This window comes from Poecilia mexicana, unplaced genomic scaffold (genome assembly GCF_051168715.1).
Source record: "Poecilia mexicana isolate PSO_F unplaced genomic scaffold, ASM5116871v1 scaffold_2, whole genome shotgun sequence".
NCBI classification, from domain to species: Eukaryota; Metazoa; Chordata; class Actinopteri; order Cyprinodontiformes; family Poeciliidae; genus Poecilia; species Poecilia mexicana.
The window spans coordinates 35,381,740-35,397,852 of NW_028263371.1; the positions used below are offsets into that span (position 1 = coordinate 35,381,740).

A 16,113-nucleotide genomic window follows, 5' to 3' on the forward strand; every position below is an offset into this window, starting at 1 on the left:
TAGTTAGCATCTTCAAAGCTCAAAAAACACCTGAGCTACGATATCAATATATTTAGATGTTATTATAAGAGAAGGACAATACAGGAGAGATGAGGAGACAAGAAAGAAGAATAATATTTTATAAAAATGGATAAATGCAAAAATTAGATAAACTTAAAGATGCTTTTTGTGTCCAATGGACGGAATAAAACAAAACAATTAACAGAGATTTTTCTTCTTTACATATTGTGGTTACTTTGCAAAATAAGGCACATTGGATCAAACTGAATGAAATCCATATATTTCTGGCTGTGAAGCTGTGTATTATGGCCTCTGTAGGTAGGAAAAAGTCGAAAATTTGCTCTGAAACACTCAGAAATTTTGAGATTAAGCTCAGAAATTTTCAAGAAAAAAAAAATCAGTTTCAAAAGTGGGAAAAGTTTGACTTTTTTAACTCAGAAATTTCCATTTTTTTCTACAAAATTTCTGAGATTAATCACAACATTTTCTGAGTTTCTTAGTGGACATTTCTCCTCCTTTTGTTCTTATTTACACTGTCCCTAATTTGCCGTGATATATAATCTCCCAGTTTTTAAAAAGCGCCTCTTCCTGATCTAAAAATGTTTGCTTCACTTTTAAAGTGACAAAAGCACACGCCAACTTTCCTCCCCCAGCCTCAGGGTTTTGCCTGACAGGAGATTGAGTTTGATTGCCAGAGGGGTGAGAGAATAGGAAAATCTGCTGTGATTTGGTAGAAAACTGCGTTCTAGTCGTAGTTTGGTGTAAATGCTGGGTAAAACAACCGAGAGGATGGATAGACGATTCCCCGGAGTTTGTGCATGAATGTCGGGAAGATTTGGGGAAGCATCTGTATAAATGAGAGTTCTAATATCCAAACAGTGAGTCATGAAGGATTGGCTGAAGAAAATGACATCATAAGTCTCTCTATCTCTCTGCTGCTCCTTTCAGAGAGCGCAGCGCGGCGCGGCGCGGTGAGGAGCGGAGCGGTGCGCCTGGATGGTATGGAGCTCAAATCACTGCAATCCTAATTAGATGTTAACAAAGACTCGGACTGATACAGAATCAAGCTCCAGGAAGGAGAAAAAAGTCCAAACTTCGGTTCTGATTCCAGCGGAGGGTCGAGGCGGCAGGAGCCTGAGTGGAAAACTTGGCTTTCGCTCTTTGCCATGAAACATGATTAATGAAAGCAGTGAAGTTGGAGGCTTTCAGCCTCACTGGAACTTCAGCGGTGAGTACAAAACCTTTTTATTCGGTTTAACAAGCAGAGGGAGAGTTGGTGGAAATAAGTGACGGGTTTTAGTTTAAACCTGAAAGTGTGAGAATCAGTCAGGTGCGCTCCGGTGGCCCCGCTGTGCTGGAATGACCCGCTACAAACAGAGACGATTCTCATCGTGACATCCCAACAAAAACAGATTATTTAGCTTTTTTTTTTCTCTCGATGCAAAAAGAATCTAACAATGGAGAATGTAATTGGAAATTAATCAGACAATCTCATTTCTAGCATGGATAAATATGGAAAAGAAAGCTGTGTATAGAGAAGGTGTGTATTTTCACACTGTTTTACATATCTAGTTATCAAGAGGTTTGTTTGTTTCTTCCTTGTGTTCTTCTTCACTCTTTCATGTCCTTCATACTTTTTGTTCTTCCATCCTAAATCTCAGCCTGTAAATGTTCAGTTTGTTTGTTTGTTTATTACAGTATTGATCACTTATTTAAAGCTGAATGACTCAATAAATAGATTCATTTTGACTTATTGCATTTTACATTGGGCAGACATTGAAATCTGAATCTGGAATCTTAACATGGTAAATTTGTAGGAACTCTGCCATTGAGACGTCTTCAGTTCATCCTGATTTCATGAAAATTTACTAAAATCTTTGGAATTTTAGTAAATTGAAGATATGACATGTTGTTATTTGATTTTTCTTGGAAAAGATCAAAATCTAAACAGTGCTGTTATTGTTATTTTCTCATTTTTATTTTTTATTGTTTCTCAGCATAATATGTAAAATCTGTTCTTCTTCATGGAGGCTGGGACCATGATGCATACAAACGCAGCGGAAATGGTGAACCAAAGCAGAAAAACATAATTTATAGGTTTACATTTTATTAATCTTTCTGTTACCAGTTTGTTTCTTGTTTTTTTTAAATTTTGGTTCCTTTCTCATTTTTCCCTCTTTGCTTTGACGTGAAAACCCAGGGCTTAAAGCAGGATGAATTTTATCCTCCTTTGTTTAACTAGTAAAAATCCACAATCTAAACCCAGACTCAGAGTAAAAATCTGTTTGAACACAACGAGCTGCTGTCAGATGTCTGTTGATATGGTTTAGCAGAAATCGCAGGGCGTGTGACATATGATGCTCATACGTGAAGAGGAATTGAGTGAGATAAGAGGAGAGGAATGATAGGACGGTGTTCCATCCTTCCTGGAGCGTGTTAGCAGTCAGAGCTGCAGAATGTTTAAATGGCCCAGCGGATCGTTGTGGCTTCTTTGTTCGTTTGTCACCCATCTCTAATCCGCCTGTTCTGCAGCCTGCTCCTTGGATCGTGTTGGTGGAAAGTCGATTTGTATTTATGTTGGAGAGTTGGATGAGGCTGAGACTTTTTGTTCGATTAATTATAGGATTTAGGATCCTTAGCTATTTATTTTAGTGTATGGATGTGTCCAAAAAAACAAAAGTTTCTGTTTGTTCAATTTTGTTGCAATCTGAAAGTCTCCTTTAAACTCCGATTCAAAAGGCGATTTTTCATCTTTCACCACCTGCAAAGAATGGAGAGGTTTGTAATTTTTATCAACGATGAAAGCATATGATTTTAAAACCATTAATCACCATTTTTTTGCATGAAATAACTAATTTGATATGATTAAAAAATAAAACCTAATATTTGGTACAGAAACCTTTGTTTTACAATCCCAGAGGTTTGATGTTTCCTGTAGTTCTTGACCAGGTTTGCACACACTGTAGGGTGTTGGTCCACTCCTGCATACAGTTCTCCTTCAGACCTTTCATGTTTTGGGGTTGTTGCTAGGCAACATGGAGCTTCAGCTCCCTCCAGAGATTTTCTATTGGGTTCAGGTGTGGAGATGGCCCAGGTTCCTCCAGGACCACGGTGCAGTCACCCTGCCCCGGTTACAGAGAAGCATCCCTCAGCGTTATGCTTCCACTCCCATCCTTCACTGTTGGCATGCTGCTCTCATCCTTCCTTTTCCTCCAAACACGACAAATAACATTCAGTTTCCTTCACCACAAAGCTCAATGGTGTTCTCATCTGACCTCATAACCTTTACCCCAGGATCAGTCTGCTGCATCCTGAGAGCATAACAGAGCGTTATCATAGATCTTTCCTCCCAACAGCTGTTATTCTAGAACCATCATAAACGTATTGTTCATATTGGTTTCTACGCTGGTTTTCTTATTTTAAATAACTTTTATGCTGTTGTTTGCACATTTTTATTGTCATTTATTGTAAATAAGTGTTTAGGATGCACAAATAGATGTTCACATTTTGTATATTGTTTAAAATGATCCTGCAGTTTGATGTGCAGTCCACTAGGGGTGGGCATATGGAGGTAGTTTTATCACAGTATTTTGTGGTGCTATAGTGATAACAATATAAAATATAAACTATAAAATTTTTAGGCTTCTGTGTGACTATTACTATGTTTCATAAAAATCAAAGCCTCACCAAACATGAATACTTACAGCCTTTCATTTGTAATGTGTGAAAAAGTGATTTGGGTAGCCAACACACACACAATAACTGCATTTAATCATATTTTCAAATGTATTGATATTCATTGATGCTTTCACTGAAAAAAACAGGCTTGTTTTTTTCCTCCTTTATCTGAGCTCTCTTTTTTCCCACACATTTTTTTAGCCTTTCCAACTGTTTTAATTCATTGTTAGCATGAACATCGTAACATGTTTCTTTCTGAGCTGCCTTTAAACACAACATGAGCGTTGGGATGCCAGTGCCAGTTTTACGCCCAGGGCAGCGACAGAGACCTCCTGCTGAGCAGACCTGCATGGCAGAAAGCCAGCAAAAGGAAACAAAAAATCTTATCACAGTTTTTTCCCAAACAAGTTGAGTAATGTTGGATGCAGATAATGTTATAACTAGTTAATACATGTCAGTATGCTAAGCTTGTCAACAAGAATAAGCTAATAAATTTATCTGCAGTTGAAGCCAGATATTTACATACACTGAAGTTAATCTGACCAAACTTCTGATGTTTTAGTTTAGAGAGAATCACCAGAATGTTTTCTATTTGCTTATTGAGAAAATTGTTTAGATATTTTTTAGTGGGTGGCAAAACACACCAGTGACCACTGAACCAACAGAGAGCATGTTCCTTCCTCGTGTTGACATGATGCATCACACAATGCATTGTGGGATTAATAGTTCTTAAACCAGCCTCCTGTAGTTCAGTCTTTTATAGCAAGATGTCCAATATTGCAAAATTTGAATCCAGGACTGTCTCAAAGGTGTTACTATGGCAACCTTTGTGACTGTGGTCCTACCTCAGTTCTGTGTAATTCTGGTTTGAACTTTGACCTTTCTCATGATCACTGGTCCTCCACAAGGTCTGAACTTGCATGGAAATCATAAATCATGTGATTTTCTGAATCATTCTTGTAGATTCCACAGCTGAGGTTTAAGATGAAAATTACTGACCTTTATTCTTTGAACGTGGAAAAACTCGAAAAAGTTACCAAATACTTATGTTCCCTAATGTATTTATATTATAAATCAATTTGCTATACAAAAACATATTGTAGAATTTAAGGTGTAAAGGTCAAAACAAGGCATACAGTTGTCATCCACAGAGCTGTGTGCGGTGGTTTGAGTGTTTTTGTCCTCATCCGTCTCTCCAGGGTGTGACCAGCAGGTGCAGGCCCCGCAGCTGCGGCTCGTTAAGGCTCATCATAAGGCGCTTAGAGAGGACTCAGCCCCCTGAGGCAGAGTCCAGATCGATCTCAAATCATTTAACTAGTCTGCAGAGACCTGCGGAGCTCTCTGGACAATTTAATTAATCTATCCATCCGTACTGACAACCGAATTAGAGAAAGAGCCAAGGGAAAACACTCGCTCCGTTTTTCCAAAACTGCCAAATTTCCAAAACTGCCAAATTTCCAGTTTGGTGTCAAGTTCAATTCCCCTCCACTCCAGCAGGGGACTCCAGAGCCAATGCAACATAGATGCACCTTCTGCACCCTTGTTACCTATGCTAGATCTTGTGGCATACCCAGGCAGTTTATCTTCTGTCCTATTCACCCATAAGTTCATGACTGCTGGTAAGGGGCTACATGAGGAAAGGGTTTAGTTTGGTTAAATTTAAATGAAAAATAAAATAAAAATAAATAAATAAATAAATAAATAAATATCTGAACAAGAATCTCATACTTTAATGTACCAAATACTTTAGAATCAGCTCAGAATTTTAACTTTTTAATAAAGAACCAATCATTATTCTAATGAGTAAGAAAACTAAATTGTAAGTTGCGTATTTGCTAGGTGTCAGTTTTCTTGTATTGCTAAGGACACTTTTTAACTAATTTGAAAAGACAAATACAAAATGTTTCTAAAGATAACATGTTATGGGAACAAGACCTAAAACCTAAAAGTCAATTTAGGTTTTAGGTCATGTAATTTTATGTAATTAGGTCATTTTAATATTATTAAATGACATTAAACATTACATTAAAACATTACATTAAAATGACCTAACTGTCATTTTAATGTAATTTGAATGAATGAAAGAAGCCTGTGTGGGTAAGACAGCAGCCTGGTCTTCATCTTTAACCAGGTCCTGCACACACACCAAACTACCTTCCAGATGGAGATAAGCTGTAGAACCAAGTATGGAATGACTGACAGCTCTGCAGTTCTGAACATCTGCTGGTTCATTAATGTGTATTTGAACTGTTTCTACCATATGGTGAAACAATGGGTTGACTTAAGATTTTCATTGTTCTTTATGCTGCAGTTTATCTAAGTTTTATTTATTGCTTAGTTGATTGGGACAGATGCTTTGACATGGATAACAATTAGCTGCTGATTCTGTAGCTGCTGCTTGTCTCCACTGAGAACCTGCAGATATCTTATTAGACAGATGAAGATGAGAGATTGGGAATCAAGAGTGAAGCAAACCCTCACTCTTTCATAGTCCATAGTTCATAGGTAGGGAACTATGAAAGTCCATAGTTCCCTTCCTGATGTCTTGACTTACTTATTTTTATTTTTGCTGTGATGTCACAGGAGAATGAGTGTTTTAGGTTTTGATTTAGATCACATCTGCCTTGAAGCATACAGAGCTGTGACATCATCGCAGACTTAAAAGTTAAGCTTATACTTAAGTGAAAAAGTAGATAAAAGAAAATAGAAAACAGAAAATGTTCCCTCTGTCATTATTCTGGCATGTAGCAAATCCAACAAATTTTAGAAATCCTAACTGATCAAAAACTGGATTATTTAACAAATTTCAAATAAGATAATTCCTTTATATGGTGAATGTAAACATCTGATTTCAACAGTTGTATTGTTAATTTACAAACCAAGCTAGTAATTTTCAACCTCATGTGCATATGAACCAGGGGCTCCCGTTAGGCAGGTTCTCATATTTTTTTATGTTGATATTAAAAAGCTTCTCTGCCTCCAGAGCGTACATGATGCCATGTATCCTGCTGTCTTTTCAGCATCCCATTGTTGCCTCTCTGTAACAGCTCTGATTCCTCAGCGGGAGTTAATCATAACACTGCCCCCACAGGCTTATAGAGTAGGCTCTTGGCATGATGGGGGCATCGCTTCATCTGCCGCTATTCTTTCCCTGATGCTCCCATCACTCTGCAGTACGGTGAATCTGCACTCAACAGACCACATGACCTGTTTCATTGTTCCAGTGTTTCACCATGAGGTTCTTGCAGAGGTAGTTTTCTGTATGGCTATAATGTGACTTTACTTCTATTTGTTTATTTATTTATTTTTTGTCTGGAAATCTCCTTATTGTAAAGTATTTTCTCTTGTACAAGTTTCCTCTTTTTGCTTTTTCTTTTAAAAACCTCAAGGTTTCAGACTAACATATAAAAGTAACTAGAGTACTCACACAATGCTGATTTCAAATGATGATTTAACTTCTTATGAGATAAAAAGCCACCTGGTCCTTTTTGAAAATGTTTTGAAAACCCCCAGGTTAAAAAAATGGAAAAACTGCAACTGACTTAATTTTTTTAGATGAGTTCAAGTTTGATGGTTATAAACAGGATTAACTCAGGAGAATAAAAAAATCACGGTAACACTTTATTTGAAAGGGCTTGAATAAGACTGACATAACACCTGTCATGAACATCAATAAGCCTTCATGAATATTTATGACTGTTGTCATAAAGCGTCATTCAGTAAATTATGACACTTTTAATACAAAGTTGACATTATTCAAAATGTCTTTGTTATGACAACTTGACATCAACCAAGAAATCATTACTGATATAAATTTGTTATAAAAGTTTTACTGATTGCACTTTAAAAATTAGGTAACTTTATGTTATTAAAGGTAAAGTTTAAACAGTGATGATTTCTTGGTTAATGTCAAGTTGTCATAACAAAGACATTTTGAATAATGTCAACTTTGTATTAAAAGTGTCATAATTTACTGAATGACACTTTATGACAACAGTCATAAATATTCATGAAGGCTTATTCATGTTCATGACAGGTGTTATGTCATGTTTATGACAGTGTCATGACAGTCTTATTCAACCCCCTTCAAATAAAGTGTTACCAAAATCACTTCCATAAAGCTAAAGCTACTGGGATCCATTTAGATGCTATCCCATATGTGACCATCAAATTGTTTTGCTCTTTGAACAAGATGACAGGTGTAAACTTTTACCTTAAATGTTACCTTCTTGAGATATTTTAAAATAAGTTGTGTATTTAGAATAAATCATCATAATGTTAATTCATCCATTTTTAAAATCTTTTTGAGGAAATGGCCTTTGGCATCAATAATCCATGTTTGATGCTGTTATAAGGAACATTTCAGTCTGACTTCAAAATAATTTAGACTTTTCATTCTTCGTGTAAGTAGATGTATAAGCCAGTGAGATGAGTTCAAGGTGAAGCTACGTATATGAATGAGTGAACTGATGAAATCAGCAGTAAGACTTCTCTCATTAAAGTAGTTCTTCTGTGTGCATTTACACACACATTAGGATGAACGAACGTTCACATATATACTGCTCAAAAAAATAAAGGGAACATTTCACTTTAATTTTGTGTGTGGCTCCAAATCCAGGCCTCCATTGGTTAATAAATTTGATTTCCATTGATGATTTTTGTGTGATTTTGTTGTCAGCACATTCAACTCTTCAGAACATAGTATTCAATGAGAATATTTCATTCATTCAGATCTAGGATGTGTTATTTGAGTGTTCCCTTTATTTTTTTGAGCAGTGTATATTACATAAAGATTTTTTGGTTGTTGTTGTTGTTTTAGGTCAGTTAGGATTTTCCTTCATAGTGATTAGAGTTCAATTTTTAATTGCATAAAGTATTTTTGACTCAAATGTGGAAGAAAATCAAACAGTAGATTTCTTAAGTCTTGTCTCTGAGTGAGTTTTAAAAATGAGATCTTTGTTTTGGCTTTTGGAGTAATTACTACTTCTTCTCCAAATGGCGTTTCAGATCTCTTCACTTCAGCTACCAATTTAAGTTCATTTGGTTTAGTTTGAGAGCTGATATAATTTTCTCATTAAAACATCTGAATTATCCACAGTTCTGGTTCCTGTTCAGGTACAACCAGATGCTTAAAAATGCCACATTCATGTATTCACAGCTTCTGTTCCTCAGAGATTCAACTAAATTCAATGTATTGATATAGTGCCAATTCACAACCAATGTCTTCTCAAGGCACTTTACAAAAAATAATTTTATTTCAATCATTGATACATTTGAATTGGTCCCAGTTAATTATTCAAAGTTTAAAAAGTTTCTAAGGAAACCCAGCAGATTACGTTGACTCAGTGACTTACAGTATTTATTCCTGCTGGACGAGCGTGTTGCAACAATCGCTTGCATTGTCATTGACTTTACAGCAATGCCTCATACATTTATGAGGCAACGGTGGAGAGGAAAATGAAAAACTCCTCTTTAATAGGAAGAAATCTGTAGCAGAACCAGAACCAGACTCAGTGCAAGCAGTTGCCTGCCACGAGAACCTTAAACTCTATTCTGGATTTAACAGGGAGTCAATGAAGTGAAGCTAAGGCAGAAAAGATATGATCTATCTTTTTAATTTTCATCAGATTTTATCAATATCAGGACTGGTGTAGTCCAATCACCACTGGAAACGAGTCTTACTTGCTTGCTTTGATTATATTCCTCATAGAACCTCATGTTCCTGCAACACCCACCATCAAAACCTTAAGGGTCACAGTCAAAAGCTTTCTCCACATCCACACATGTAGACCATTGAACTATGATCCGCTCACCATTCCCAAAGCCACGCTGCTCCTTCTGGGTCTGAGATTTGACAGCTGGAGTCAGTCTTTTCAGTGTGCTCAGTCTTCACATCATTTGAGATGAATATCAGCACACAAGGCATCTCCCATCTTTAAAACTGCTGTCACTCATCTATCTGTGTCTGTCTATCATGTAGAACATTGTCTGTCAAAATGTCCAAAAACATAGTGTGGAAGTGTGCAGAGATATCAGTGTGTTTTAGGATCTATCAAATTCCTGGTGGCAGTGCAAACAGCAGGTGTTTGTTTCAGGTTATCCATGGATACTAACTGGATGGGTTTGGGGATCTGATATGTTTTGGGTTTTCTGTTTTAATTTCCAGGTGGTTTCCATAATAATAATAATAATAATAATAATAATAATAATAATAATAATAATAATAATAATAATAATAATAATAATAATAATTATAATAATAATAATAACAATAATAATAATAATCTTTATTGTCATTATAGAAACCATGCAATAAGTTCAATCATTTCTAACACTTGTCCACAATCTCAGTCTCATTTTTTACTTTCCTTTCTCAATGTAAATCTGTTTAATCTGTTTACTGAAGCATACAGAAATACAAGTAGAGGCACTGTCTACAATCGGACAGTAATTCCAGATTTCAAACTTAGCTACATTTCATGGTTCCCCACCGTCTTCTAATTTCTGCCTGTGGTTTTTCCCTCAGGGTCGTTGGGTAACCAGTCGGCTGACCTGTTCTCCAACATCTCCTGTAATGAGTCGACCAACAGTTCCACATCCTGCTCTCTTCCCGACAACAATGCATGGTCTGAAAGTCGGTATAAAACCTTGGAGATGTTTTTTATTGCTTTGGTGACTGGATCTCTGAGTTTTGTGACTGTGACTGGAAACATATTAGTTATGCTGTCCATCAAAGTGAACCGCCACTTACAGACTGTCAATAACTATTTTTTATTTTCCCTGGCCTGTGCTGACCTGATCATTGGAGTTTTCAGCATGAACTTATACACAGTCTACATCATTGTTGGCTCCTGGCCACTGGGACCGGTCGTCTGCGATCTGTGGCTAGCTTTAGATTACGTCGTCTCGAACGCTTCTGTGATGAACTTATTGATCATCAGCTTTGATCGCTACTTCTGCGTGACCAAGCCCCTGACGTATCCCACCAGAAGGACAACCAAGATGGCGGGACTAATGATCGCTGCAGCATGGATCCTGTCATTCATCTTGTGGGCTCCAGCCATCTTGTTCTGGCAGTTCATTGTCGGGCAGCGAACAGTACCAGCAGGAGAATGCTACATTCAGGTACATTTTATAGGTCAAGTACAACTGTCGGTGTCCCACGTTACTAAGAGGAAAAGTCAACATTTTTAAAGTTAGGTTTCCAGGAAGTTATTGGAATAAATAACTCACTTCATGTCTTCATTTGTATGAGTACAAATTAGTTTCAATTTATGAAAGGAGATAAATAAAAGTCTTGTCTTCCACTTTCTTAAATTTAAGTCTCTGGAAAGGAAACCATGAAATACAGTTTCCTTGTTCACCCTAAACCAGGACTTAACAAAGATGAGGAAAAACCATAAACCAGAAAAAGTAACTGCTGGCAGTTCATTGTCGGGCAGCGAACAGTACCAGTACCTCTGGCATTGGCTTCATCGAGCCAGTGCCAGAGGTAAAATGGATGAGTTTCTTTACTTGAAGATACAGTGACTGACAGAGTCTGGGAGAAGCCAAAAAAAAAGAAAAAAAAAAGAAAGAAGTATGACTATGAGTATTTAAAATTTAGGTTTTCATGGTTTGGATCTGAAGATGTTCCACAGGGAAATTGTTGCCTGCCAAGAGTCTTTTTGGGAACAAACCACTAACCTTCCCCCTTACAGAGTAGCCTTCCCCAGAATCTCCCCCACTCAGCTCCTTCAGACTAGCCAGCAGCAATTAGCAAACACCTAGTGGAACTGCTGAGCTCATTATAGTAGCTACTTCTCAGTGAAACGATGGTAAAATGTTATTAGAGTTAATAGAGGAGCCATGTTGTGATGACTTCCTGAAGATTGAGTTTCAGAAAGAGCAGGAACTTTTAAAGAGACAGAGACCCAATTTCAAGGCATTAAATTACAAAGTCAAATTTGTTTAGAGTCATATTTGACATATATATAATTTTTTATAACAACTGAAGATAACACCTTTTATATGATTGTGATCTAAAATGGCACTATATGTCTGGAAAATACACAATATTGTCCCTTGAAGTAAATTTTCTCTTGGAGTCTGAGAATTATGATCTCACAATACTTTTAGCTTGATCTCTTAAAAATGAGTTTCTGTCATCTCAAAAGCAATTCAGCTTCAAACAGATCAATTGCTGTTTTGCAAACAGTTAAACTTTCTGTTATTGAAGTCATGTGGTTTCAAATTAACAATTAATGTAGATCAAGCAATGTTGAGCGGATCATGGTTTAACCAGTCTACATGTGTGGATGTGGAGAAAGCTTTTGACTGTGACCCTTAAGGTTTTTATGGTGGGTGTTGCAGGAACATGAGGTTCTATGAGGAATATAATCAAAACAAGCAATGTAATGTAGATCTCTCAATTTTTACTATTGTGCAGCACAGTGACTCTGGCAGGAGAGGCTTCTCAGGATTTAATCTGTTCAATGTTTCACATGGAAGGTCATTAGTAGAGGACTACTCTGTACTACAGTCCTTATGTAAACAACAGAAGGTTTGCATACATAACAGTATAACGCAAATATGATATCAGGTTAATAGATCATAAAACTACTTTTGCATTTCCCCCTCTCGCTCACCCCCTCTACCTCTGTTCATACAGGCCATTAGGTTTACCCTCTGAAAGCAACTAATGTGATTTCTAAATAATTGGACACTAAGTAAGTTATCTACTGCTGTTCAGTGGAACCCAGGTTAAAGAATACTGGACAGTCACTTCATTAAATACATTCTCTATATTTTAAAGATATTAAGAATTATTATTTTGTTCCAAGTCATTAAATCACCTGAAAGGCCTTTTGAAACTGATTTTACTGTATTTCAGTAGGATTTATGTTTCAACATTGACTAGGCCACTCCAAAAGCTTCATCTTTAGCAAATCTGATATTCTCCCCAACAAATTTACTGGTGTGCATTTGTTTCACTCATTTAACAAAGCAATTATGTTCATGTTTCATAATAAATGAAATAATTGAAATCTGCATTCCATATTTACTAGTATTATCTTCATCTCATATTTATTTTTTATAGCATAGTCAGTTCTAATGATCACAGTGACGTGAAACCTAAATATGGTGGTAATGTTTCTATGGCTTCTGGTTTCATCTTCAGTATTCCATGAGAAAATGATGGAGCAAAAAAAATTGCACTTCAATCAAACTAAACAAAAGCAATGTTGCCAGTGAAGATGAATTATTTTTGGTTTTGCAACATTTCACAATGTGAAATAAATCCTGAAAATATCCAATAAATCTGTTTCCATTCTACTGGTGTCAGTATGTGCTAATGCTAACTGTAGCAGACTACTTAGTAGATGGTGGATTCCAGGAAAATAAAGATATACATAAGGATTTTGAGGAAGATATGCAATGGAAAAAAAAACCCCTATATTTATTAACTATGACCATGATTTTGCAACAACTTGGTAGTATTTTCTTAGCAAGAAGGTCCCAGGTTTGAATCCCAGCCAGTCTTTCAGCATGAAGCTTCTCTCAAGAAGCATGAAGCATGACATGGACTGCTCTACATTTTAAGTGGGAATAGATAATGGAAACCCAAAAGCCAATTTGAAACAATATCTGGTAAATAATAATATCTGGTAAATTCTTTGGAAGAGTTTTTTTATTATTATTATTTCCACCCCTCCAAAAACCAAGTTTGAAAATCGGTGGAAAATTTGATATTAATGCAACCAGAGCTGAGTTTGTGAGAATATCCTTTTATTTTGACCAAAAATAGTCTCTGTATAGTCTTTACATGGTTTGTATTAGTCAGAGCAAAGCGTTGGTCTCAATATTAGTCTAGTAAACGTGTGAAGTAAAGACAAAATGCTTTTTATTGGACTTTAAATTGTTGCCTATATATCTAACTCTTACATGTCTTAATTCCCTCTGAATGTGAACCACAAGATTTTATTGAGTTTATGTTTTTCTTTTCTCTGTTTCCTCTTCCAGTTCCTTTCTAACCCTGCAGTGACCTTTGGGACGGCTATAGCTGCCTTCTATCTGCCCGTCGTTATTATGACAGTCCTATACATCAACATCTCCTTGGCTTCCAGGAGCAGAGTCTCCAAACACAAACCTGAGAAGAAAGAGAAGAAGGGAATCAAGTAAGATTGATCAGTGAATTAAACATCAAACTTCTTTGAAATACTTTCTGGACATCAGAGGGATTTTTTTTTTTTTTTCTCAAATTCAACCTAGCTTAAAAAATACCAGTGGTTTACATACCCCGTATATAATGATGCAATCTTTTTCTTCACTCTGACATTAAATCTGGTTCAACTTTTCAGTGTGGCTCTGATTAGATCATGTCATGAATTAACTCATCAAACCTTTATCCACCTGCAACATCATCCAAAATTGATTGATGACATAATGAGTCTAAATTTAAAGAAAGTCACAAAGATTTTTGTAAAGAAAAAAATATTCTGACATTTAGAAAATTGAAACAATTTAATAAAACAGGATAACTTTAGAATGTTTTAATATCAGGAAGCAGGACAAAAAAGGAGTTACTGTTTGATATTATTGTAAAACAGTTTTGGCAACGTCCAAAAACATTCTCTAAGAGTCTTAAGCATATTTTCTAATTGAATATAATAACTGTCCATTTCCCCAGACCTCCCAACCTGCTAAAGAGTCACATGATAAAGCAGAACAACAACAACGATACCAGCCCTCAAGCCAGTCCTCGCTCTACTCCCAAGGCCAGCCTGGACTCCACCACCACCGCCCTGGATGGAGTAAAGAACGGCCAGGTGGAGGAACAGAAACCTCCCCAAGCCGAAGCCCTGAGGCACCCCAGTCCCAGACTGGCACAGGTATTGGCTTATTCTTCTAAAGTTTATTAGATATTAGAAAGTTTAGTTGTTGGAAAAATCAAACTCTAAGCTTCAGTATGAGGGTCTTTGCATCCATTTTGATATTTTGATTAAACTTGCAGGATGTTTATCTCTTGTGTTGTTCCCAATAGTGAAAGAAATGTGGAATTTAAGCTGATCAGCATTATCACATTCTCTGTATGAATGTGGCCTTAAATCATAAATAAATAACTGTAGTCTTAGAGCTATTTCCACATTTATTCAGTCCCCCCCGGTAACTGTGGAGCTGAATATCGTCCCTTCCCTCGGTTCGCCCTGCAGTGTATAGCTCAGGGCCCCGGCCTGAAAACCGGAGTTATTTCCTCTTTAAATCCTCTCTGGTTCTGAATCCTCTTATGTTCCTTTTTCCTTCTGTTGCTTTCACTTGAAATTGTTCTGTCTAGATGTTTGAAAATGAGGAGAAGAAACTCTAAATACATCTTTGAACACTGATGATGTTAGACTTATTTTATTATCATTGCACAAAGACACAACAGTGAATTTAGAAACGAAATGTTGTTGCTTGGCTACCAGAGTACACATAAAACGTACTGAAAAACTTTAAGTGTGACTCTACATAGATTTAAAGCTACAGATAGCTTTAAATCTGTAGGTTTATGAATTTATTAGAGCCATAGTTTAAAGGACAGTCTTAGTTTGAATGTTGGTGTTGCTGAAGAAGAAAAAGAAAAAGATAAAGATGATAGAGGGAATTGGGGAAACAGGTTAAAAACTGAGAAACCACACCCCAGTAAAACTGCGACAGATCTCCATAGCAACACTGAAAACCTTATTGTTACTTTTTTGTGCAGGCAGAAAGTTGCGCGCCTATATGATTGTCAGTGTTGTTGTTTTGTTCTGAAGGATGAATGCCCTCAGCCTACATGTTCACCTTTACCTTCTGTTTCGGCAGCATAGAGTGTTTATGCTAAATTACAATTGGGTTCAAAATAATAGCATGTCTATAAAAAATGAGCAATGCTCAAAATCCTTCTGATAGCTTTTATTTTGGTAAATGTCATGGAAGCAGAGAATATTCTTCCCTAAATCACAAACTTACACAGATTTTAGCTCATATATTATCAGTTTGTTGTTTCTTGTATGGATTCAAACATTTTTTATTGTTTTTTATTTACATATGTTCATACACATCTTCTACCTTTTTTGCTATAAATTAACTTACTTAGCTGTGCATCATTTGTAATCTGAGTGTGCTATTTTAATAAGTGCACAGTAATATATTTTTTTGTTGTAGATTTGTACAGTGTTTTATTATGTTTACCTTTGTGTGAATATGTATGTCCACACTGCTGTGATACCTGAATTTGCCCTCTGTGGGACAACAAATGATAAACATTTAATTAGTCTACAGAAACAGGTGAGAAATATTAGATCATCCAAATTAACATAAGCGTCTCCATTTTTAATTTACATAGTCAAACCTTTATTGTGTAAGCTGAAAACTTGGAAAACGTAGTGAACCACTGAACTGATGCTTAGCTGTTTCTGAGATCTGTGTTGCCTC

The 16,113-nt window shown here is 36.3% G+C and overlaps 1 protein-coding gene across 1 annotated transcript in view; it reads left to right on the forward strand.

The window, feature by feature from the left end:
• The first annotated feature begins 912 nt into the window (after positions 1-912).
• chrm4a (cholinergic receptor, muscarinic 4a) overlaps positions 913-16,113 on the forward strand; it is a 39,264-nt gene continuing 24,063 nt past the window's right edge. Inside the window, exons 1-4 of the mRNA XM_088015109.1 lie at positions 913-1,228; positions 10,205-10,803; positions 13,681-13,835; positions 14,348-14,549. Coding sequence (XP_087871235.1) covers positions 1,174-1,228; positions 10,205-10,803; positions 13,681-13,835; positions 14,348-14,549 — 1,011 coding nt within the window. The 5' untranslated portion in view covers positions 913-1,173. The remainder of the gene's footprint in view (positions 1,229-10,204; positions 10,804-13,680; positions 13,836-14,347; positions 14,550-16,113) is intronic.